Below are 17,528 nucleotides of genomic sequence, written 5' to 3'. Positions count from 1 at the left end.
AGAATCCGGAATTATTTTTTAGCAAGTTTCCACAAACATTTTAAGCAGCACAACTGTTTTCACCATTGAAATAATCAACACTATCTCACAACCAATTCGTACGAGTGAGTAAAAGGTGGCTAGTTCGTACGAATTCATACAACCTCACACAAGTTGTCTAAACCCCAGTGATGAGTAGGTTTAGGATCAGGGGTAGGTCATTCATACAAATTGGGAAACAAATAAATTATGCGCGATTTAGCAAAAATCTTACTAATTGGTACGAATTAGCCACCTCGTAAAATTTGTACGAATTGCCGTGAGATCGGGTTGAAATAATAGAAGTATTCAATTTGAAGCAGCGCTGTGCAGACTGATTGCTGTATGACATCAGAGTAACACAAGAGCAACTAGAAAGGCAGACAGCTTTGTATGCTTTTGAATCACTTTCGCAGTACTTTGATGTCATACACAGATCGGTCTGCGCAGCCCCTCTTCAAGATGAACACACAACTAAAATGTTTCTCGAGCACCAAACCACATGATTAGAAGGATCATGTGACACTGTAGACTAGAGTAATGGCTGCTGAAAATTCAGCTTTCCTATAAAATAAATAAATAAATATGAAATATTTTTTTAAATTGTAATTAGTTTTCACAATATTGCTTTTTTTACTGTTTTTGATAAAACAAATGCAGCCCCGTGCAGCATAAGACACTTTCAGTAACTTTAAGAAATCTTACCAGGAGCCCATAACTTTTGAATGGTAGTACATGTTTGTTTCTTTATACAAATATATAATATATAAATATTTATTTAAATAAATATATTAAGTGGTTCTGCAGCCAGTAAATCTTTTTGTATGATTATATTTTTGTTTACAATTATATGCTTATAATAACCTATGTATGTCTCCATATGTGTGTGCAGCGCCGGTGGTGACGGGCACAGGGCCAAACTTCTCTCTCGGAGAGCTGCAGGGGCATCTTGCTTATGACCTGAACCCTTCGGGGGTGGGAATGAGGAGAACCCTGCCCAGCACTTCCTCTAGTGGGTCAGTACTCATGTCTCCACCACACATCTGCCTGCAGTGGGCAGAAATACTCTTGTCAAAGGCACTCTGTCCTTGAGCTACTTTTAACTGGTGATCTAATCCAGTGTTTCCCAACCTTTTTTCAGCCCCGGCACCCTGAACTAGTGTTGTTATGAAACTATTTTCATATGATACCTTGAAATTTATTGATTTTCAATGCCACAGGGAAGAACCGTGTACTGTCATATAGAAATTTTTAATATTAACAAATTTTTTTGTCCATCCATTGAAAGTCTTGGAATCAGTAATTTCTTCTGAGGAGATCACTTTATATGATGACATTTAATTAAGGCTTTTATTCATATATAAACATTGCTCAATTACAATTGCAAATCTCACCTAAATGTTTGCTCTCTCAGTGTATTTGTGTTTTTATATTGGGATAATTTTGTTGTAATTGCACAAGATAGCTTGTTCCCTTTCAGTCGCTCACGTTCGACATGACGTCGACGTGACGACGTAATTGGGATCACTTCAGGGAGCCCTATCAACTTCGAGTGTCTACAGAACGAGCCAATGAACGTTGGCGTGAGTGAAAAGCGTCACGCGCCCCGCCCCGCAGTGCGGGTATAAACAGGAAGCGGGGGCACGCACTCATTGTCTTTCGCTTCGGAGCTGAGCTTTCGTTTTGACTCTGAGTTTCCGAAGACTGCTGCAACGTTGAAGACTGCTTCAAAAGGAAAATACTCTCTTCCAGTGCTGGTGTGAAGGCGCGATCAGCGGTGGCCGCGAACATTACAGCTCACAACTGCTGTTTTCACAGCATTGTTTGTGTGTGTCTGTGTATGTGTCGGTCTCGGTGGGCGTTCCTCTTTGAGTGTGTACCCCGATTACACCGCGGCTATCCCTGGGTGCTTCAGCACTAAGAGAGTTATTTTTTATTTTCTATATTTTTTGTTTTCAACTAAAAGAGCAACACAAGTGTGAACCTGCGTCCTTTTCAGGATGTCATTCCGCTTGTGCGTTTCTGGATGCGGTCGTTCCCTGGTGCCAGCAGACGGCCACAGTTTATTGCCTCTCGTGTTTAGGCATTCAGCACGCTGAGGCAGCTTTTGTGAATAGCTCCGTGTCCTTTGGGGCCCCACCTGACGATCAGATGTCGATCGCAGCATCGGAGGGGAGCTTCAGTCCTCTGGAGATGAAGACTCGGCTGCGTTACCCCCTTCCGGGAGTGTAGCGTTGCCCGAGTCCGATCCAGAATGGGCGGCTATGCTTTCCCTGGCCACCGAGAAGGTCGGTCTTGCGTGGAACCCTCCACCACATCCTGAACCTTCTCGGTTGGACGATTGGTTTCTCGGGGCAGGCCGTGCTGGTTCTTAGCACGCCGCCCCGGTACCATTCTTTCCGGAAGTGCATGAGGAGCTTACTAGGACGTGGACGGCGCTGTATAGTGCCAGAAACCGTCCTAGTGGCTCCTCCCTTCTCACCACCCTCGACGGCGGAGCGGCTAAGGGGTATGTGGATGTCCTCCCGTCCAAGGCATGTAAGTTTTCGTCCGGTCTCACGGCGAAGGCTTACAAAGCCTGTGGACAGGCTGCTTTCGCCCTCCATGCCATGGCGCTTCTGCAGGTCCACCAGGCCCAGGCGCTCATGGACATGAATGAGGGTGGTTCTGACCCAGAGCTCCTCTGGGAGCTCCGTGTGGCAACCAACCTCGCTCTCCGAGCAACGAAGGAAACCGCACGTTCAGTCGGTCAGGCGATATCCACCTTGGTGGTCCAGGAGCGCCACCTCTGGCTCAACCTGGCGGATATGAGGGACACCGATAAATATCGGTTCCTGGATGGCCCTCTTTCCTAGGTTGGGTTATTCGGCGACGCGTTGAGAGCTTCGCCCAACAGTTCTCGGCCGCCCAGAAGCAGACGGAGGCCATCCGAGACATCCTGCCCCGGCGGACTGCTGCTGCTCCCATCCGTCCGCCGACCGCAGGCCCTCCGTCCGCTCGTCGCCGAGGTCGACCTCCTGCAGCGTCCTCCGCTCCCGCTAAGCCTCAGCAGCAGCAGCCACCATCCAGGCCACAGCGTGGAGCAGGCCGCAGGAAGACGACCACGCCCGTCCAGGCCACTGCCAAACCAGGAGCCAAGCGCAGGTGCAAACGACCCTGAGACGGGAGACCCAGAGCTGGATCAAGTTGCTCTTCAGGAGGTGGACCACTCCTTCCCCCGGTGGAGGACCGGGCGGAGAATCCTTTGTTTCCTTTTCATTTTGTTCTGGGTCCCAAGAGGGCACGCTTGGCGGTCGACGACGCTATGCCTTATCACCCTCAAGCCCCTCTTTCATCGCCAGCGAGCAGCAGTGGCTGTGTTCCGGACGCACTGACGCCTCCGCACACTCACTCTGCGACGGAAGCAGGTACGTGTTGCACCACACACTCAGACCCCACTCTGGGCCGCTATGCCGCCCGAGTCGGGTCCCTGCATTACGTCTGTGGTGCCGTTGGTCCCGCTTGCGCGGTGTCTGGGAGCCTGGCTAGCGCTTCCCAGCCCGTCTCGCTGGCTCATCCGTACTGTCAGACTCAGCTATGCGATTCAGTTCGCCCAGCGTCCCCCTGTGCTCAGGGGCATTCTGTTCACCCGTGTTCTGGCGGACAGTGCTCCTGTGCTTCGCTACTGGCGAAGGACGCGATCGAGCCAGTCCCTCCAACCGATATGAAGACCGGCTTCTACAGCCCGTACTTCATTGTACCCAAGAAATGCGGTGGGTTACGGCCAATCTTGGACCTGCATGTCCTGAACTGGTCCCTTTACAGGCTGCCGTTCAAGATGCCTACGCAGAAACGCATCTTCAAATGCATCCGTCCCCAAGATTGGTTTGCAGCGATCGACCTGAAGGAGGTGTACTCTCATGTCTCGATTCTCCCTCGACACAGACCGTTTCTTCCCTTTGCATTCAAGGGACGGGCATATCAGTATAAAGTCTTACCCTTCGGGCTGGCCCGGTCGCCCAGTGTCTTCACGAAAGTCGCGGAGGCGGCCATTGCTCCCATGTGCGAGCGTGGTGTTCGCATTCTCAACTACCTCGACGACTGGCTTATTCTCGCCCAGTCAAGAGAGCAGTTGTGCGAACACAGAGACATGGTGCTCAGTCACCTCAGCCACTTAGAGCTTCGGGTCAACTGGGAAAAGAGCAAACTCACCCCCGGGCAGAGGATCTCTTTTCTCGGTATGGAGTTGGACTCGATCAACATGTCAGTCAGATATAACAGATCCAGTCAGTGTTGAACTGCGTTAGCACGCTCAGACGCAGAACAGCGGCACCACTGAAACTGCTTCAGAGGCTCCTGGGGCATATTGCATCTGCAGCCGCGGTAACGCCGCTCGGATTGCCTCATATGAGGCCGCTCCAACACTGGCTCCACGATCGAGTCACGAAAATGGCGTGGCAGAGTGGCTCGTGCCGGGTCCAAGTGACTCCGCACTGTCGCCAAACTCTCATCTTGTGGTCGGACCCTTTGTTCCTGCGGGCAGGTGTTCCCCTAAAACAAGTATCCAGGCACTCTGTGGTCACCACGGATGCCTCTGCCAGCGGCTGGGGGGCCACGTACAACGGGCATGCAGCTTCAGGTCTGTGGACGGGGCTTCAACTGCATTGGCACATCAACTGCCTCGAGTTGTTAGCAGTACATCTGGCGCTGGGCTGCTTCAAAACGCCGCTACTAGGCAACCATGTACTGGTCCGTACGGACAGCACTGCGACCGTTGCGTACATCAACCGTCAAGGTGGTCTACGCTCCCGCCGCATGTCACAACTCGCCCGCCATCTCCTCCTTTGGAGTCAGAAGCCTGAAGTCTGAGGTCGCTTCGTGCCATTTATATTCCGGCAGTGGGTGCTACCGGGAGAATGGCGACTCCATCCCCAGGTGGTCCAACTGATTTTCAGGTGCTTCGGGACCGCACAGGTTGATCTGTTTTCCGCCCCAGACACGTCTCACAGCCAGTTGTTCTATTCCCTGACCGAGGGGACCGTCGGTACGGATGCTCTGGCACACAGCTGGCCCCCGGGCCTACACAAGTATTCGTTTTCCCCAGTGAGCCTTCTTGCACAGAACTTGTGCAAGGCCAGGGAGGACGGAGCAGGTCTTGTTAGTTGCGCCGTATTGGCCCAACCTGACCTGGTTCCCGGAACTAGTGCTCCTCGCGACAGCCCCTCCCTGGCCCATTTCTCTGAGAGAGGACCTGCTCTCTCAGATACGGGGCACCTTCTGGCACCCGCGTCCAGACCTCTTGAAACTCCATGTCTGGTCCCTGGATGGGACGCGGCGGTTCTAAGTGACCTACCCCCTACGGTAGTTGACACCATGGCTTCCGCTAGAGCTCCCTCTACGAGGCACCTCTATGCGTTTAAGTGGAACCTGTTCGTTGACTGGTGTTCTTCTCACGAGGAGAACCCCCGAACTTGCTCGATCAGAGCTGTGCTTTACTTCCTGCAAGATGGGTTGGAGCGAAGGCTGTCTCCCTCCACCCTTAAAGTGTATGTTGCTGCTATCGCCGCACATCACAATTCAGTTGAGGGTAAGTCGCTGGGAAAGCACAATCTGATCATCAGGTTCCTGAGGGGGGCGAGGAGACTAAATCCTCCTCGCCCGCTCTCTATACCCTCTTGGGATTTGACTCTGGTCCTTTCGGCACTTCAGAGACGACCCTTTGAGCCTTTGGAGTCGGCAGAGTTAAAAATTCTGTCCTGTAAAATAGTTCTCCTGGTTGCATTGGCCTCCATCAAGAGGGTAGGGGACCTGCATGCATTTTCGGTCGACGAATCGTGCCTAGAATTCGGCCCGGCTAACTCTCACGTGATCCTGAGACCCTGGCCCGGATACGTGCCCAAGGTTTCCACCACTCCCTTCCGGGACCAGGTGGTGAACCTGCAAGCGCTGCCTTCGGAGGATGCAGACCCAGCTCTGGCTTTTCTCTGTCCCGTCCGCACTCTGCGCCTGTACGTGGACAGAACGCAAAGCCAGCAGAGTCCAGTCGATAGGGCTCCCTGAAGTGATCCCAATTACTTCGTCACGTCGACGTCACGTCTCCCGTTCCCTCCTTCAGGGAACGAGGGTTACATTAGTAACCGAGATGTTTTTAATATAAGTTTTTAATATATTTTATAATGTAATAATTTCCCAGTTTCTCTCCAAATGAATGTAGAAACAACATAAAGTATATTTTAAATAATTGTTTAATGGCATCTTTTTATGAATGAAGGCTGGTACACTGATACCAATGATACCAAATGTCTTCAATGATTTATTTATTTTCTATTTTAAACATTGATTATCGCCATTCAACATTACAGTATAATTGAAAGCTATCAATTTTAACATTTATTAGGCTCCAAAAAAATTACAACTTTTAATTTAAGTGAACTTAAAACAATCTTCACATAAGCCCATAATAAATGTTATATTTACCTGTGCCCTTTTTCTCACAACTCTTTACATTCCTTTAAGACTTTATTTAACTCATTTAAGACTGCTCTTATAAGGATACTCAACAAAATGGAAATTTTGGCATAATTTTGTGTTATTATTGGTTCAAGCGCGAAAGAGAAGTCTATTCTGGCGTGCCTCGTGTGTGTTGTGTGTGTGTCAGCAGGAGATTCACAGACAGCGCGTTCTCTTTTGTCATGTCACGCTTGAATGGTTTAAAAGTATTTGCAAGAAGAGGAACGTGATCATATAATGTAACGCTAGCCAAAGGATGACAGAAAAAAATGGATGCTGCGTTAATTGCGTTAAATATTTTTAACGCGTTAAACTGAAAAACATTAATCGCATGCATTACTGTTGACAGCATGGACATAATTGATGTGTTTGTGAATACACGGCAAGACGGATGTATTTTCGTGTGTGTTTGACCGTAAGCGCAACAAGTCATGAAAAAGAGGCAGCTTTATGTGTACGCACTGGGAATGAAGCACGGGAATGAAATCATGTGCAACCCCCGCAATTCAACGCCGAAAACTTACGATTTGCAATTTTTATTATAAATTTGTGTGCGTTATTTATTATTATTGGAGACATCCGAGATTTATGGTACATTATACAGGTCCTTCTCAAAAAATTAGGATATTGTGATAAAGTTCATTATTTTCCATAATGTAATGATAAAAATTAAACTTTCATATATTTTAGATTCATTGCACACCAACTGAAATATTTCAGGTCTTTTATTGTTTTAAAACGGATCATTTTGGCATACAGCTCATGAAAACCCAAAATTCCTATCTCAAAAAATTAGCATATCATGAAAAGGGTCTCTAAACAAGCTATTAACCTAATCATCTGAATCAACTAATTAACTCTAAACACCTGCAAAAGATTCCTGAGGCTTTTAAAAACTCCCAGCCTGTTTCATTACTCAAAACCGCAATCATGGGTAAGACTGCCGACCTGACTGCTGTCCAGAAGGCCATCATTGACACCCTCAAGCAAGAGGGTATGACAGAGAAAGAAATTTCTGAACAAATAGGCTGTTCCCAGAGTGCTGTATCAAGGCACCTCAGTGGGAAGTCTGTGGGAAGGAAAAAGTGTGGCAAAAAACGCTGCACAACGAGAAGAGGTGACCGGACCCTGAGGAAGATTGTGGAGAAGGACCGATTCCAGACCTTGGGGGACCTGCGGACGCAGTGGACTGAGTCTGGAGTAAAACATCCAGAGCCACCGTGCACAGGCGTGTGCAGGAAATGGGCTACAGGTGCCGCATTTCCCCAGGTCAAGCCACTTTTGAACCAGAAACAGCGGCAGAAGCGCCTGACCTGGGCTACAGAGAAGCAGCACTGGACTGTTGCTCAGTGGTGAAAAAAGTAGTTTTTTCGGATGAAAGCTAATTTTGCATGTCATTCGGAAATCAAGGTGCCAGAGTCTGGAGGAACACTGGGGAGAACGAAATGCCCAAATGCCTGAAGTCCAGTGCTGCTTCTCTGTAGCCCAGGTCAGGCGCTTCTGCCGCTGTTTCTGGAATTTTGGGTTTTCATGAGCTGTATGCCAAAACATCAGTATTAAAACAATAAAAGACCTGAAATATTTCAGTTGGTGTGCAATGAATCTAAAATATACTAAAGTTTAATTTTTATCATTACATTATGGAAAATAATGAACTTTATCACAATATGCTATTTTTTTTAGAAGGACCTGTATATATATATATATATATATATATATATATATATATATTTATTTATTTATTTTTTTTTTTTTTTTTTTTACACATTTTAGCAATTTTAAAATGTTTGATGTAGTTTTTACACGACACCCCTGCTCTCGCCAGACGGCACCCCCGTTGGGAAACGCTGATCTAATCTATGTTTGTGTGTGAATTTATGTGGTTTGAAAAAATAACATAAAATAAAGACAGAAATGAAGCCACATCCGTTTATCGCAATGCAATATTGGCTCACATTAAAATAAGGATTCTATCTATGTCTAGCTTTGAAGTCATGAACATCCTCTGATTCAGTTCAGTGGTTAAGTCTGATGTTTATTAAAGGGTAAGTTCACCCAAAAATGAAAATTCTGTCAGTTATTACTCACCCTCATGTTGTTCCAACCCCGTAATAACTGACAGAATTTTCATTTTTGGGTGAACTAACCCTTTAAGGAGTAAACCAGCTTTACCAGATAGTTTTGTCCACATTTGTTTTCCTATTGTTCTTTTCAACATCTGATTCATAATGTCCATAAGTGATGACATTTGACCCTTTGATCATGATTCTAAATTAACTGTCTTTTTAATATGTCTTTGTTTTTTATTTATAAAATCTAAAGAACACTTCAGACATTATTAATGTATGTGTTGTAGTTACCTTTTTTATAACTGAATATGTATCTGACCACTGTAATGGACATCATACATTAATGGATGATATATTTGTTTATTGGGCATTTCAATGGGAATTCAACTCGATTCCATTCACATTTATTTGTATAGTGCTTTTCACTATACATATTCAGACCTGCTTTAAAATGCATGTGTCTACATTACTTTGAGTGATCTGTTATCAGAGGTGACTGTCCAGGGAATGTTCATATTTCAGAAATCTACAGTTCTAAGATAATACAAATCATGCAGTTGGCTAACATGTATTCATTTTAGGATGAAACAATGAGCGCATTAAAGTAATTATTACAATTTGTGAACATATTGATTACAATATATTAATTCCATTCATTTCATTTCATTTTTCATTTATTTGTTTATTTTACAGGGACATTCAACTAAAAGACTGCATCATATATGATGCAACTTTCACAAAGATATTTTAATTTATTATCAAATATCATTCATTTAAATATATTATTAAATATGTAAATATTAATACTTTTAATTTTATAAAAAAATATTATTTAAATTTATTATTTATTTATTATAGTATTTTATTTAATAAGTTCATGACAATAGTTGTTGGTTAATGGCTAAAAAAGGCATATCATTTATATTTTTATCTTAAAGGTGCTCTAAGCGATGTCGGGTGACATCACTTCTTGTTGACGTTTAAAGTATTGTCCTCCTCCTCATCCGCGCAGTAACCCCCCAAACCCCACCCCCAAATCCTTCTTGTCGGTTATTGGCTGGAACAGTTTATGTTTCGTGGTGCAGGTTAGCCCAGTTTGTTTTTGTTGCTGTTTGTGGAGCCTGGGGTGTCTGCAGAGACCGCGTTTTTTTTTTTACAGTGTGTTCAGGGGACAGGCAGCTAGCGCATAGTGAGGAGATGTTTGCTGTATGTGACAAAAAAAATGTTGGCCTAAAAAACGTGTGACATCGCTTAGAGCACCTTTAAAATTTATTGTGATTATTTTGTCATTGTGAAGTACATTTGTGCCTTTGTTATTTCATAACTCATTAATAAAAAGGTACATTTTTATATAACTTTCCCAGCTACAATGTAGATGTTTGTACGCCAGCTGTTGCTTTTGAGTTTTGTGGTCCTCTGTGTTGCTATGAATTCAACAGCCTGCAGCAGTTGCTTATTGGTCCAAACCAGAATTTGTTTGGCCTATTTATCTGAACCAGGCTGAAACTGTGGAGTGTGTGAGATTCTGGGGCGGTTAGACGAGGCTTAGAGAGTTTTAAATGTACCTGTCAGAATCTTGCCATGAGATTAATGTTGGCTGTCGACTATTGCTATATTGGCTAAATTAGACAGAGGAAGACCGAGGCATTTTGAGCTCAAGACACCAGTACACCACAGTGACAATAAGATTTGTCATGTGTGCATCACGGCAAAAACCACCTCGGGCGATACACAAAGCAGAATAAAAACATCACAAAACTACATGCTTACATGCACCTGGGAAGGATGAGTGAGTGTGAAAGGAACATGGCCCCTCACTCAGGTCTGCTGAGGGCAGTTTATTTGATTTATCTCCTTTTGTGGTTTAGTCAAGCCTCAGTCCTGATTAATGCGCTTATTTTCCATTAAACGCACTGCAAAGCTAAAACAAAAGGTGAATGTTGGCCATCTGCTCGTTGTAGTCAAGTGCCTGGGAAAAGCAGGTCCGAGGGACATGTATAAAGAGCAGGGCCAGACAGTTTGGGAAAGCATATGTGTCTGAAGGTTTGGCTAATGCTTTGCTCCATCGTTCATTTTCTCTTCTCTTTCTCTTTTTTGTCTCACACAGAAGTAAGAGACACAAGTCAGGATCCATGGAGGATGATATAGACACCAGCCCAGGGGGCGAGTACTACACCTCTCCCAACTCCCCCGCCAGCAGTTCACGCAACTGGCCAGAGGAGATGGAAGGAGGTCAGTCTTGTGTTTGATCTTACAATTAAGATTAAGATTTTCATCTATTTTACTTCAGATTTATTTCAATTAACAATAACAATTGTAATACTTGAGTTTTAGTTGGTCCATTGTGCGGTTCATTTTGAACTCCAAAATATTAAAAAATTATTTAGTTTTTTGCTATACTAAAGTGCTGCTGACTGAAATTATGTGATCTGGTAGACACAGATTCAAAGCAATGAATAGTGGTAGAACTAACCGATCTGTCGACTAGTGGGTGCCTATTGTGCATTTGAGATTTCATCTCCATAAGCATAGTTGTGGGCCTCATTTTTGAAGCCCATTCAGATAGTGAATGACAAGCATATCAGGTTTTCAACTGCAGTAGAGGAAGTCTAAAATCACAAGCTTAGGCTGGACTTGGATTTGAATTTCCTTAACGTAGTGCCAAATCCTAATTAATTCATGAACTCTCATTTTTTGTGAAAGTCTGCAGAAAGCAGCACTGCACTCTGTTCTGTACCTTTGGCAGAATTGTTCCGAACTCAGTATTTGCTGTCTTTTCATACTGAGAGAGATCTACCGTATCACTGTAGTCAATTATTTGACCTTTGACCCTTCGGTTGTCTACTATGCAAATTTAATTTTTTCATTATACTTTTGATTCCTTGGGATCTTCGTGAAGAACTTCTAGGTAAATGGCTTATAAATAGAATAACTGGATTGGCTGGTTTACTGCCATGCACATATTGCTATTTTGTGGTTTTCATTTCTGTTTTTGAGGATTTTCAATTACTAGCTTATGTGTGACAGTGCATATCAGATTCACACTTCATGCGAAATCATAACTAATGAATGATATGTGTGTGAATGATCACTGCTTTGATGCTGTGAATGTTTGAGGGGTTTTGACAGCCATCAATGCACCTTAAAGACCCTTAAAAAAAGTATAAAACCATTTTAGACAGCTGTTTTTCAGCTGATGCAGCTTGACTAATTTCAGATAAAGTAAGTCAAGCAGTAGATATAGAAACCATACTGTAATCCACCTCTGGGTTTATGTAAGAGACAGTTTCAATGAGCAATCGATGTTGGGGGAGTTCAGTTTGTGGAGCATAAAAAAATATGTGCGGTTCGTAGGTGCACATGTGATGTTAATGCAGTTTGTACTGAAATATATATTTTGTTGTGTGACTTTGCTGAGTCTGCTTTTAATGAAAGACAGTGTTCTAAAACCTAGCGATCTCCCTATTGAAGGAGAATTTTAAGGCAAAACACTATAGGCTGTTTATCTGAATTATTTTGCTTTATAATATATCTTGTTTTTGGCCAAATTTTAAGGCTTGTATCCTCTGCAGAAAATGTAATCTTATAAATGAATTGTGAAGAGCTCAGATTTTTTTTCAATTTAAAATCACAGATTATTATAAATATACTGTTAACAAGTTTAAGGTACATTTTTAAGAGTCTCTGCATATATTTAAAAAAATATATTTATTTAGTAGTTTATTCCTGTGATGGCAAAGCTGATTTTTTAGTAGCGGTCTTCAGTCACGTGACCCTTAGTGCTCAAGAAACATTTTTTATTATTATCAATGATGAAGTTGTTCTGCTTAATATTTTTTGTGGAAACTTTTTGATCCACTTTTGTGTATTCATAGGAACAGCATTTATTTGAAATATAATTTGAAAATAATAATGAAACATTGTAAATGTGTTTACTGTAACTTTTGATCAATTTAATACATCCTTGTTGAATAATTTTTTTTTTTAATTCTTTAAAAAAATCATCTTGCCCCAAAACTTTTGAATTGTAGTGAATATATAAAATAACATATAATAATATTAATAACATTTAATTTGTTAAAGCATAATAATAAAGCATAAAGGATAATATATTTAATTAGATGTTGAAAGATTTAAAAAAAAACTGTTTAATGTAATTAAAATTATTTTAGCCAGTATTTTATCTATTTTTGTTTATTGAATATTGTGCCATTAGCTTAGCAACATTCTAATGATAATGAGGTTCGATGACGGTTAGGATGCTGTGTTCTGTAGGAAGTAGGTGGTGAGGCAGCTCACTACGTTTTGGAAATGATGAAAAATGCCCTAAAGAAAAAGAAAAAAAAATATTTTAATTAATTTACGTGCATTGACATACTGTATCTCCAGATCAGCCTTAATCCTTCAGAGTTTATTGTGAGATTAGAAAGGTGCTGAGTTGGCATTTCAGGCCTTGCATAACATCTGACTTCTGTCACACCTTTGTGAATATCCATTAACCCTCCAGGCAAAACTGTTGTTTAATATCTCAGGAGACCTGCTTCACCCCTCCCATTGATTTATAACCAGCAGGCATCTGAAATATCCCACTGTGTATGAAGTAGTATCACTGTTCTCATATCAGCCTCTATGGCAAATCCCATCTACGTACACACAGCTGAACCCCCTGTGGTGGCCCGACTCTGCCCACCTAACTTCCTGTCGAGATGATCCTAATGAGTTTCTCTTTAACAATCCTCCATCTGATTGCTCTGTGCTCTGGCTTTATGCTCACCTTTACAGGTATTTATGGATTGAGACCTGGAGGTTAAAATGTGGCATCTGTATCCATTTATGATTTGTTTGCGTAATGGTATAGTTCAGTTAAAAATAAAAATTCTGTTATCATTTACTTACCCTCAAATTGTTCCAAACCTGTATGACTTTTTCTCTTCTCTGGAACATTAAAAAATCTTTTTGAAGAGAGTTGGGACTCTTTTGACTTCAGGTAAATATATTTTTTAAATCTTCTTTTGTGTTCTGCTGAAGAAAGAAAGTCAAACAGGTTTGAAACAACATCAGGGTTAGCAAATATAAATGACAACCTATAACCTCAAACAATATGAAGGAACATTGAATGAAGATCTTCACATATCCTTCTTTGAAAACAAAGCAATTTCTGGGAACTTAAGAAGTCACTTATTTAGAAAATCTTCTATGTAGAGAAGGTTCTAAATAGATCACTCTGGAAACATCCATGTGGAGACTGTATCATTGCATTGACCTTAAATAACCAGTGCAGATCATCAGCTACTATTTTCCCATAATCCCATTGGTCTGGACGCAAGAAGAGAGTGCGCTCTCTGCATTGCACCGCAGCACTGTCAAAACTCCCGGTTCTCTCATCACACTGTGCCACCTTGTGGTCAGTTGTTGTGACTGGAAGCATCTGCTGTGACCTGACAGAAGCATCGAGAGTGACCACGCAGTGCTCGTTAATTAGCTGACGAAGCATTCCTTTAGACTCAGAAAAGTTTGTCCTTGTGTAGAACAATGGAGCTGAATTTGCAGTATTCTGTATTAGTGAAGCACGCGCTTTCCTCCCCCTCCTCCATCTCTCTCTACCTTTCTCTCTTTTTTCACACAGGAATCTCCCCTACAGTTAAGAAGACAGAGATGGATAGTCCATCTCCTCAAGAGAGCTCTCCACGCCTCGGCTTCACACAGCACCACAGACCTGTCATTGCAGTGCACAGCGGTGAGGGGACAACACACACGTGCATATATCTGTCTGTTCTGTCATCACAGGCCCGACGCTGCACACACAAACACAGCAAATAGCTTGTTGGGAGAAACAAATATACAGTTTCTACTCTTGTGTTAAGTTATCCAAACTGTCTCTGCTAATATAATTATATCATGTACAACCTGCTTATATGTGGCCCTGGTAAAAGTCAACATGAATTGCCATCCGCAACCTATTTTGCTTCCTTAATATGACATTTTCCTGAGTGAAATAAGACACTGAACAAGAAAAATGTAGGAACATTATTTTACCCATCAGGAATTGTGAAAGATGGTGAAAAGTTGGAATAACATACCAGAATGAAGCCACACTGATTGAAAAATTGCCTAAATAGCTATTTGGCTATTGGTTAACATTATCTTAGGTGATTAAGGCAAGATTATGATGATTTTGGATGAAAGATTATGAAGTCAAACCATTTCATTTTTTTTTCTTAGGAATAACATGAATTGTTCTTAATGAGACCAGAAATGTAGATTAAAGTTGCGATGTAATGGAGGTAGGACAGTTTTTTTCTTTCACTTTGTGATTATATGATTATGGGATAATAAAAAATGTTGGGTGGAGACTATCTATCCATTGTTGATTAGATGAAGGCTAATCTGAATGCAGTCACTTGTAAGAAAGGGGCAGAGTTTAAAGTTGCAGTCTGTTACTTTTTTGTGTTCAAAATTTACAAACATTATATAATGAGTGAGTACATCATTTTCCAAAACGTGTTTTTGTCTTATCCTGAATCACTAAGGTACACCTATAATAAGTGTTTATATTCTGACTAGTTTAGACTGGTTCGGGTTGTACCACTGCGGAGTAGCCCATCACACACGTCATAGACGTAAACAGAGAGAAGTAGCTCCAGCTACATTGTTCTTCCACAAGACGCTTACTGTTACGGAAAGTTACGGACTGCGGCTTTAAACGGCCTAAAGGATTGGAGAAGTCCGGCATAGGTCCTCAGAGAGAAGTCTGTCGTTTCACTGGAAGAAATTGTGAAAATTTGATGAAAAAATTATCTGAACAATTAGATTTCTAAAAGAGAAACGTGCACAGATAAATAGTTCACGATTTTATTGGGCTGAGACCCGGGTGCTGTCTCTGTCAGGTCATTTCTTATTGGAGTACAGTGATCTGTCGTCTCCAAAGCCTCACAGCTGGCTGAGTTATGCTCTAACAATTAGCCTGGCTGTTCAGATGACTTGGTGAAGCGTGTCAGCCATATGGTGCCTGCACTGAAACATCCAGCCGATTTTACCTCTCTTTTGGGCATTGCCAAATGTGTTACGGCATACAAAGTACTCTGTAGAGAGTTTTGATGTTTAAATATGACAGGGACGTGACAACTGAACAAAGCTCTTTAATTTAGACATATTGGTTATGTGATGCTTTATCAAATGTGTCACTAAAGTACATGTGGTGCATATTAATGTGCTTGCTTATTTACAGATAAACTACCATTCAAAAGTTTGGATTTGGTTTAGTTTTTTAATGTTTTTGAAAGAAGTCTCTTATGCTCAGCACACCTGCATTTATTTAATCAAAATACAGTAAAAACTCTAATATTATTTTTAATGTTAATATATTTTAAAATCAATTCTGATATGCTGAATTGGAGTTCAAGAAATATTTCTTATTATTATCAATGTTGAAAACAGTTGTGCTGCTTAATATTTTTAAAGGGATAGTTCGGCCAAAAATGATATTTAACCCATGCATTACTCACCCTCAAGCCGTTCGAGATGCATATGTCAATCTTGTTTCAGACGAACACATTTTCAGTTATTTTAGAAAATGTCTTAGACCCTTCAGTGGATATAATGTGAAGCAATGGGGTCCACCTCCTTCAAGTCCCAAAATGTGCATACATCCTTCACAAAAGTAATCCATCCGGCTCCAGGGGGATAAACGAAGGCCTTCTGAGGGTAATCCGTGCGGTTTTGTCATAAAAATATACATATTTAAAACTTTATAGATGAAAATATCTGACTTCCGGCAACGATCGACGCGCATTCACGGGTGTTGGAAGTCGGCGTACAAGGTATGACGTAGCGTAGGAACCGTCGTGACGTAGAACGAACGCGCCAGCGCAGCCAGAGAGCAGAGCAAAACAAAACTACGTCATACCTCGTACGCCGACTTCCATCACCCGTGAACGCGCATCGATCGTTGCCTGAAGTCTGATATTTTCATTTATAAAGTTTTAAATATGTATATTTTTACGACAAAACCGCACGGATTACCCTCAGAAGGCCTTCGTTTATCCCCCTGGAGCCGGATGGATTACTTTTGTGAAGGATGTATGCACATTTTGGGACTTGAAGGAGGTTGCTTCACATTATATCCACTGAAGGGTCTAAGACATTTTTTTAAAATAACTGATAATGTGTTCGTCTGAAACAAGATTGACATATGCATCTCGAACGGCTTGAGGGTGAGTAATGCATGGGTTAAATATCATTTTTGGCCGAACTATCCCTTTAAATAAAAATCTTTATTATTATAATCTACATTATAAATGTCTTTACTGTCACTTTTGATTAATTTAATGCATTCTTGCTGAATAAAAGAATATAAAAAAAACACACCAACCGAATAGTTCTTGAATAGTTCTTTAAAGGCAGAATGTCTTTATGTCCTTAAGGTATCTCTCGGAGTCCACATCCCTCCTCGTCTCTGCACTTCTCTGCTGGTCCCATTCTCCCCCAGACCGCCTCCACCTACTTTCAGCACACGGCCATCCGGTACCCCCCACACCTAAGCTCTCAAGACCCGCTTAAGGACCTGGTCTCTCTGGCCTGTGACCCGTCCAATCAACAGCCCAGCCCGGTAAGATCATCCCATGGAGCATTCAGACACACCTTATATGACTATTAGCATACATCTCTAACTATCAGAGATCAAGGAATGTGAAAACAAATCCCAAATCATCCAAACATCACTCCACCAATAATCAGCAGCCATAATTCTTGAAGAACCCCCGTAAGGGAACGTGAGCCAAGCACAACTCTGAGCCTGTCGTGTTTATTATATTCAGCACTGGATTTGTTAACGTGTCAAATTAAAAATTAGTTGAATTTGTACTTAAAGAGGTCATATTTTCCTGGCCAGTTAAACCCTTATGGAATACAACAGCAAATCTGAAGCTCCTGACTTAGTGGAGGAAAAGTGCT

General features: G+C 42.2%; 1 protein-coding gene across 14 annotated transcripts in view; it reads left to right on the top strand.

The window, feature by feature from the left end:
- nfic (nuclear factor I/C) overlaps window positions 1-17,528 on the top strand; it is a 128,002-nt gene that overhangs the window by 93,511 nt on the left and 16,963 nt on the right. For all 14 annotated transcript variants that reach the window (XM_077222966.1, XM_077222973.1, XM_077222971.1 and 11 more), the window contains exons 5-8: window positions 911-1,034; window positions 10,684-10,808; window positions 14,203-14,313; window positions 17,000-17,184. In XM_077222966.1, coding sequence (XP_077079081.1) covers window positions 911-1,034; window positions 10,684-10,808; window positions 14,203-14,313; window positions 17,000-17,184 — 545 coding nt within the window. The remainder of the gene's footprint in view (window positions 1-910; window positions 1,035-10,683; window positions 10,809-14,202; window positions 14,314-16,999; window positions 17,185-17,528) is intronic.

The sequence above is a fragment of the Siphateles boraxobius genome, unplaced genomic scaffold (assembly GCF_051911475.1).
Source record: "Siphateles boraxobius isolate OS27281-9 unplaced genomic scaffold, OSU_SipBor_1 9, whole genome shotgun sequence".
In the NCBI taxonomy this organism is placed as follows: Eukaryota; Metazoa; Chordata; class Actinopteri; order Cypriniformes; family Leuciscidae; genus Siphateles; species Siphateles boraxobius.
This window is presented reverse-complemented; position numbering and strand designations above follow the sequence as displayed.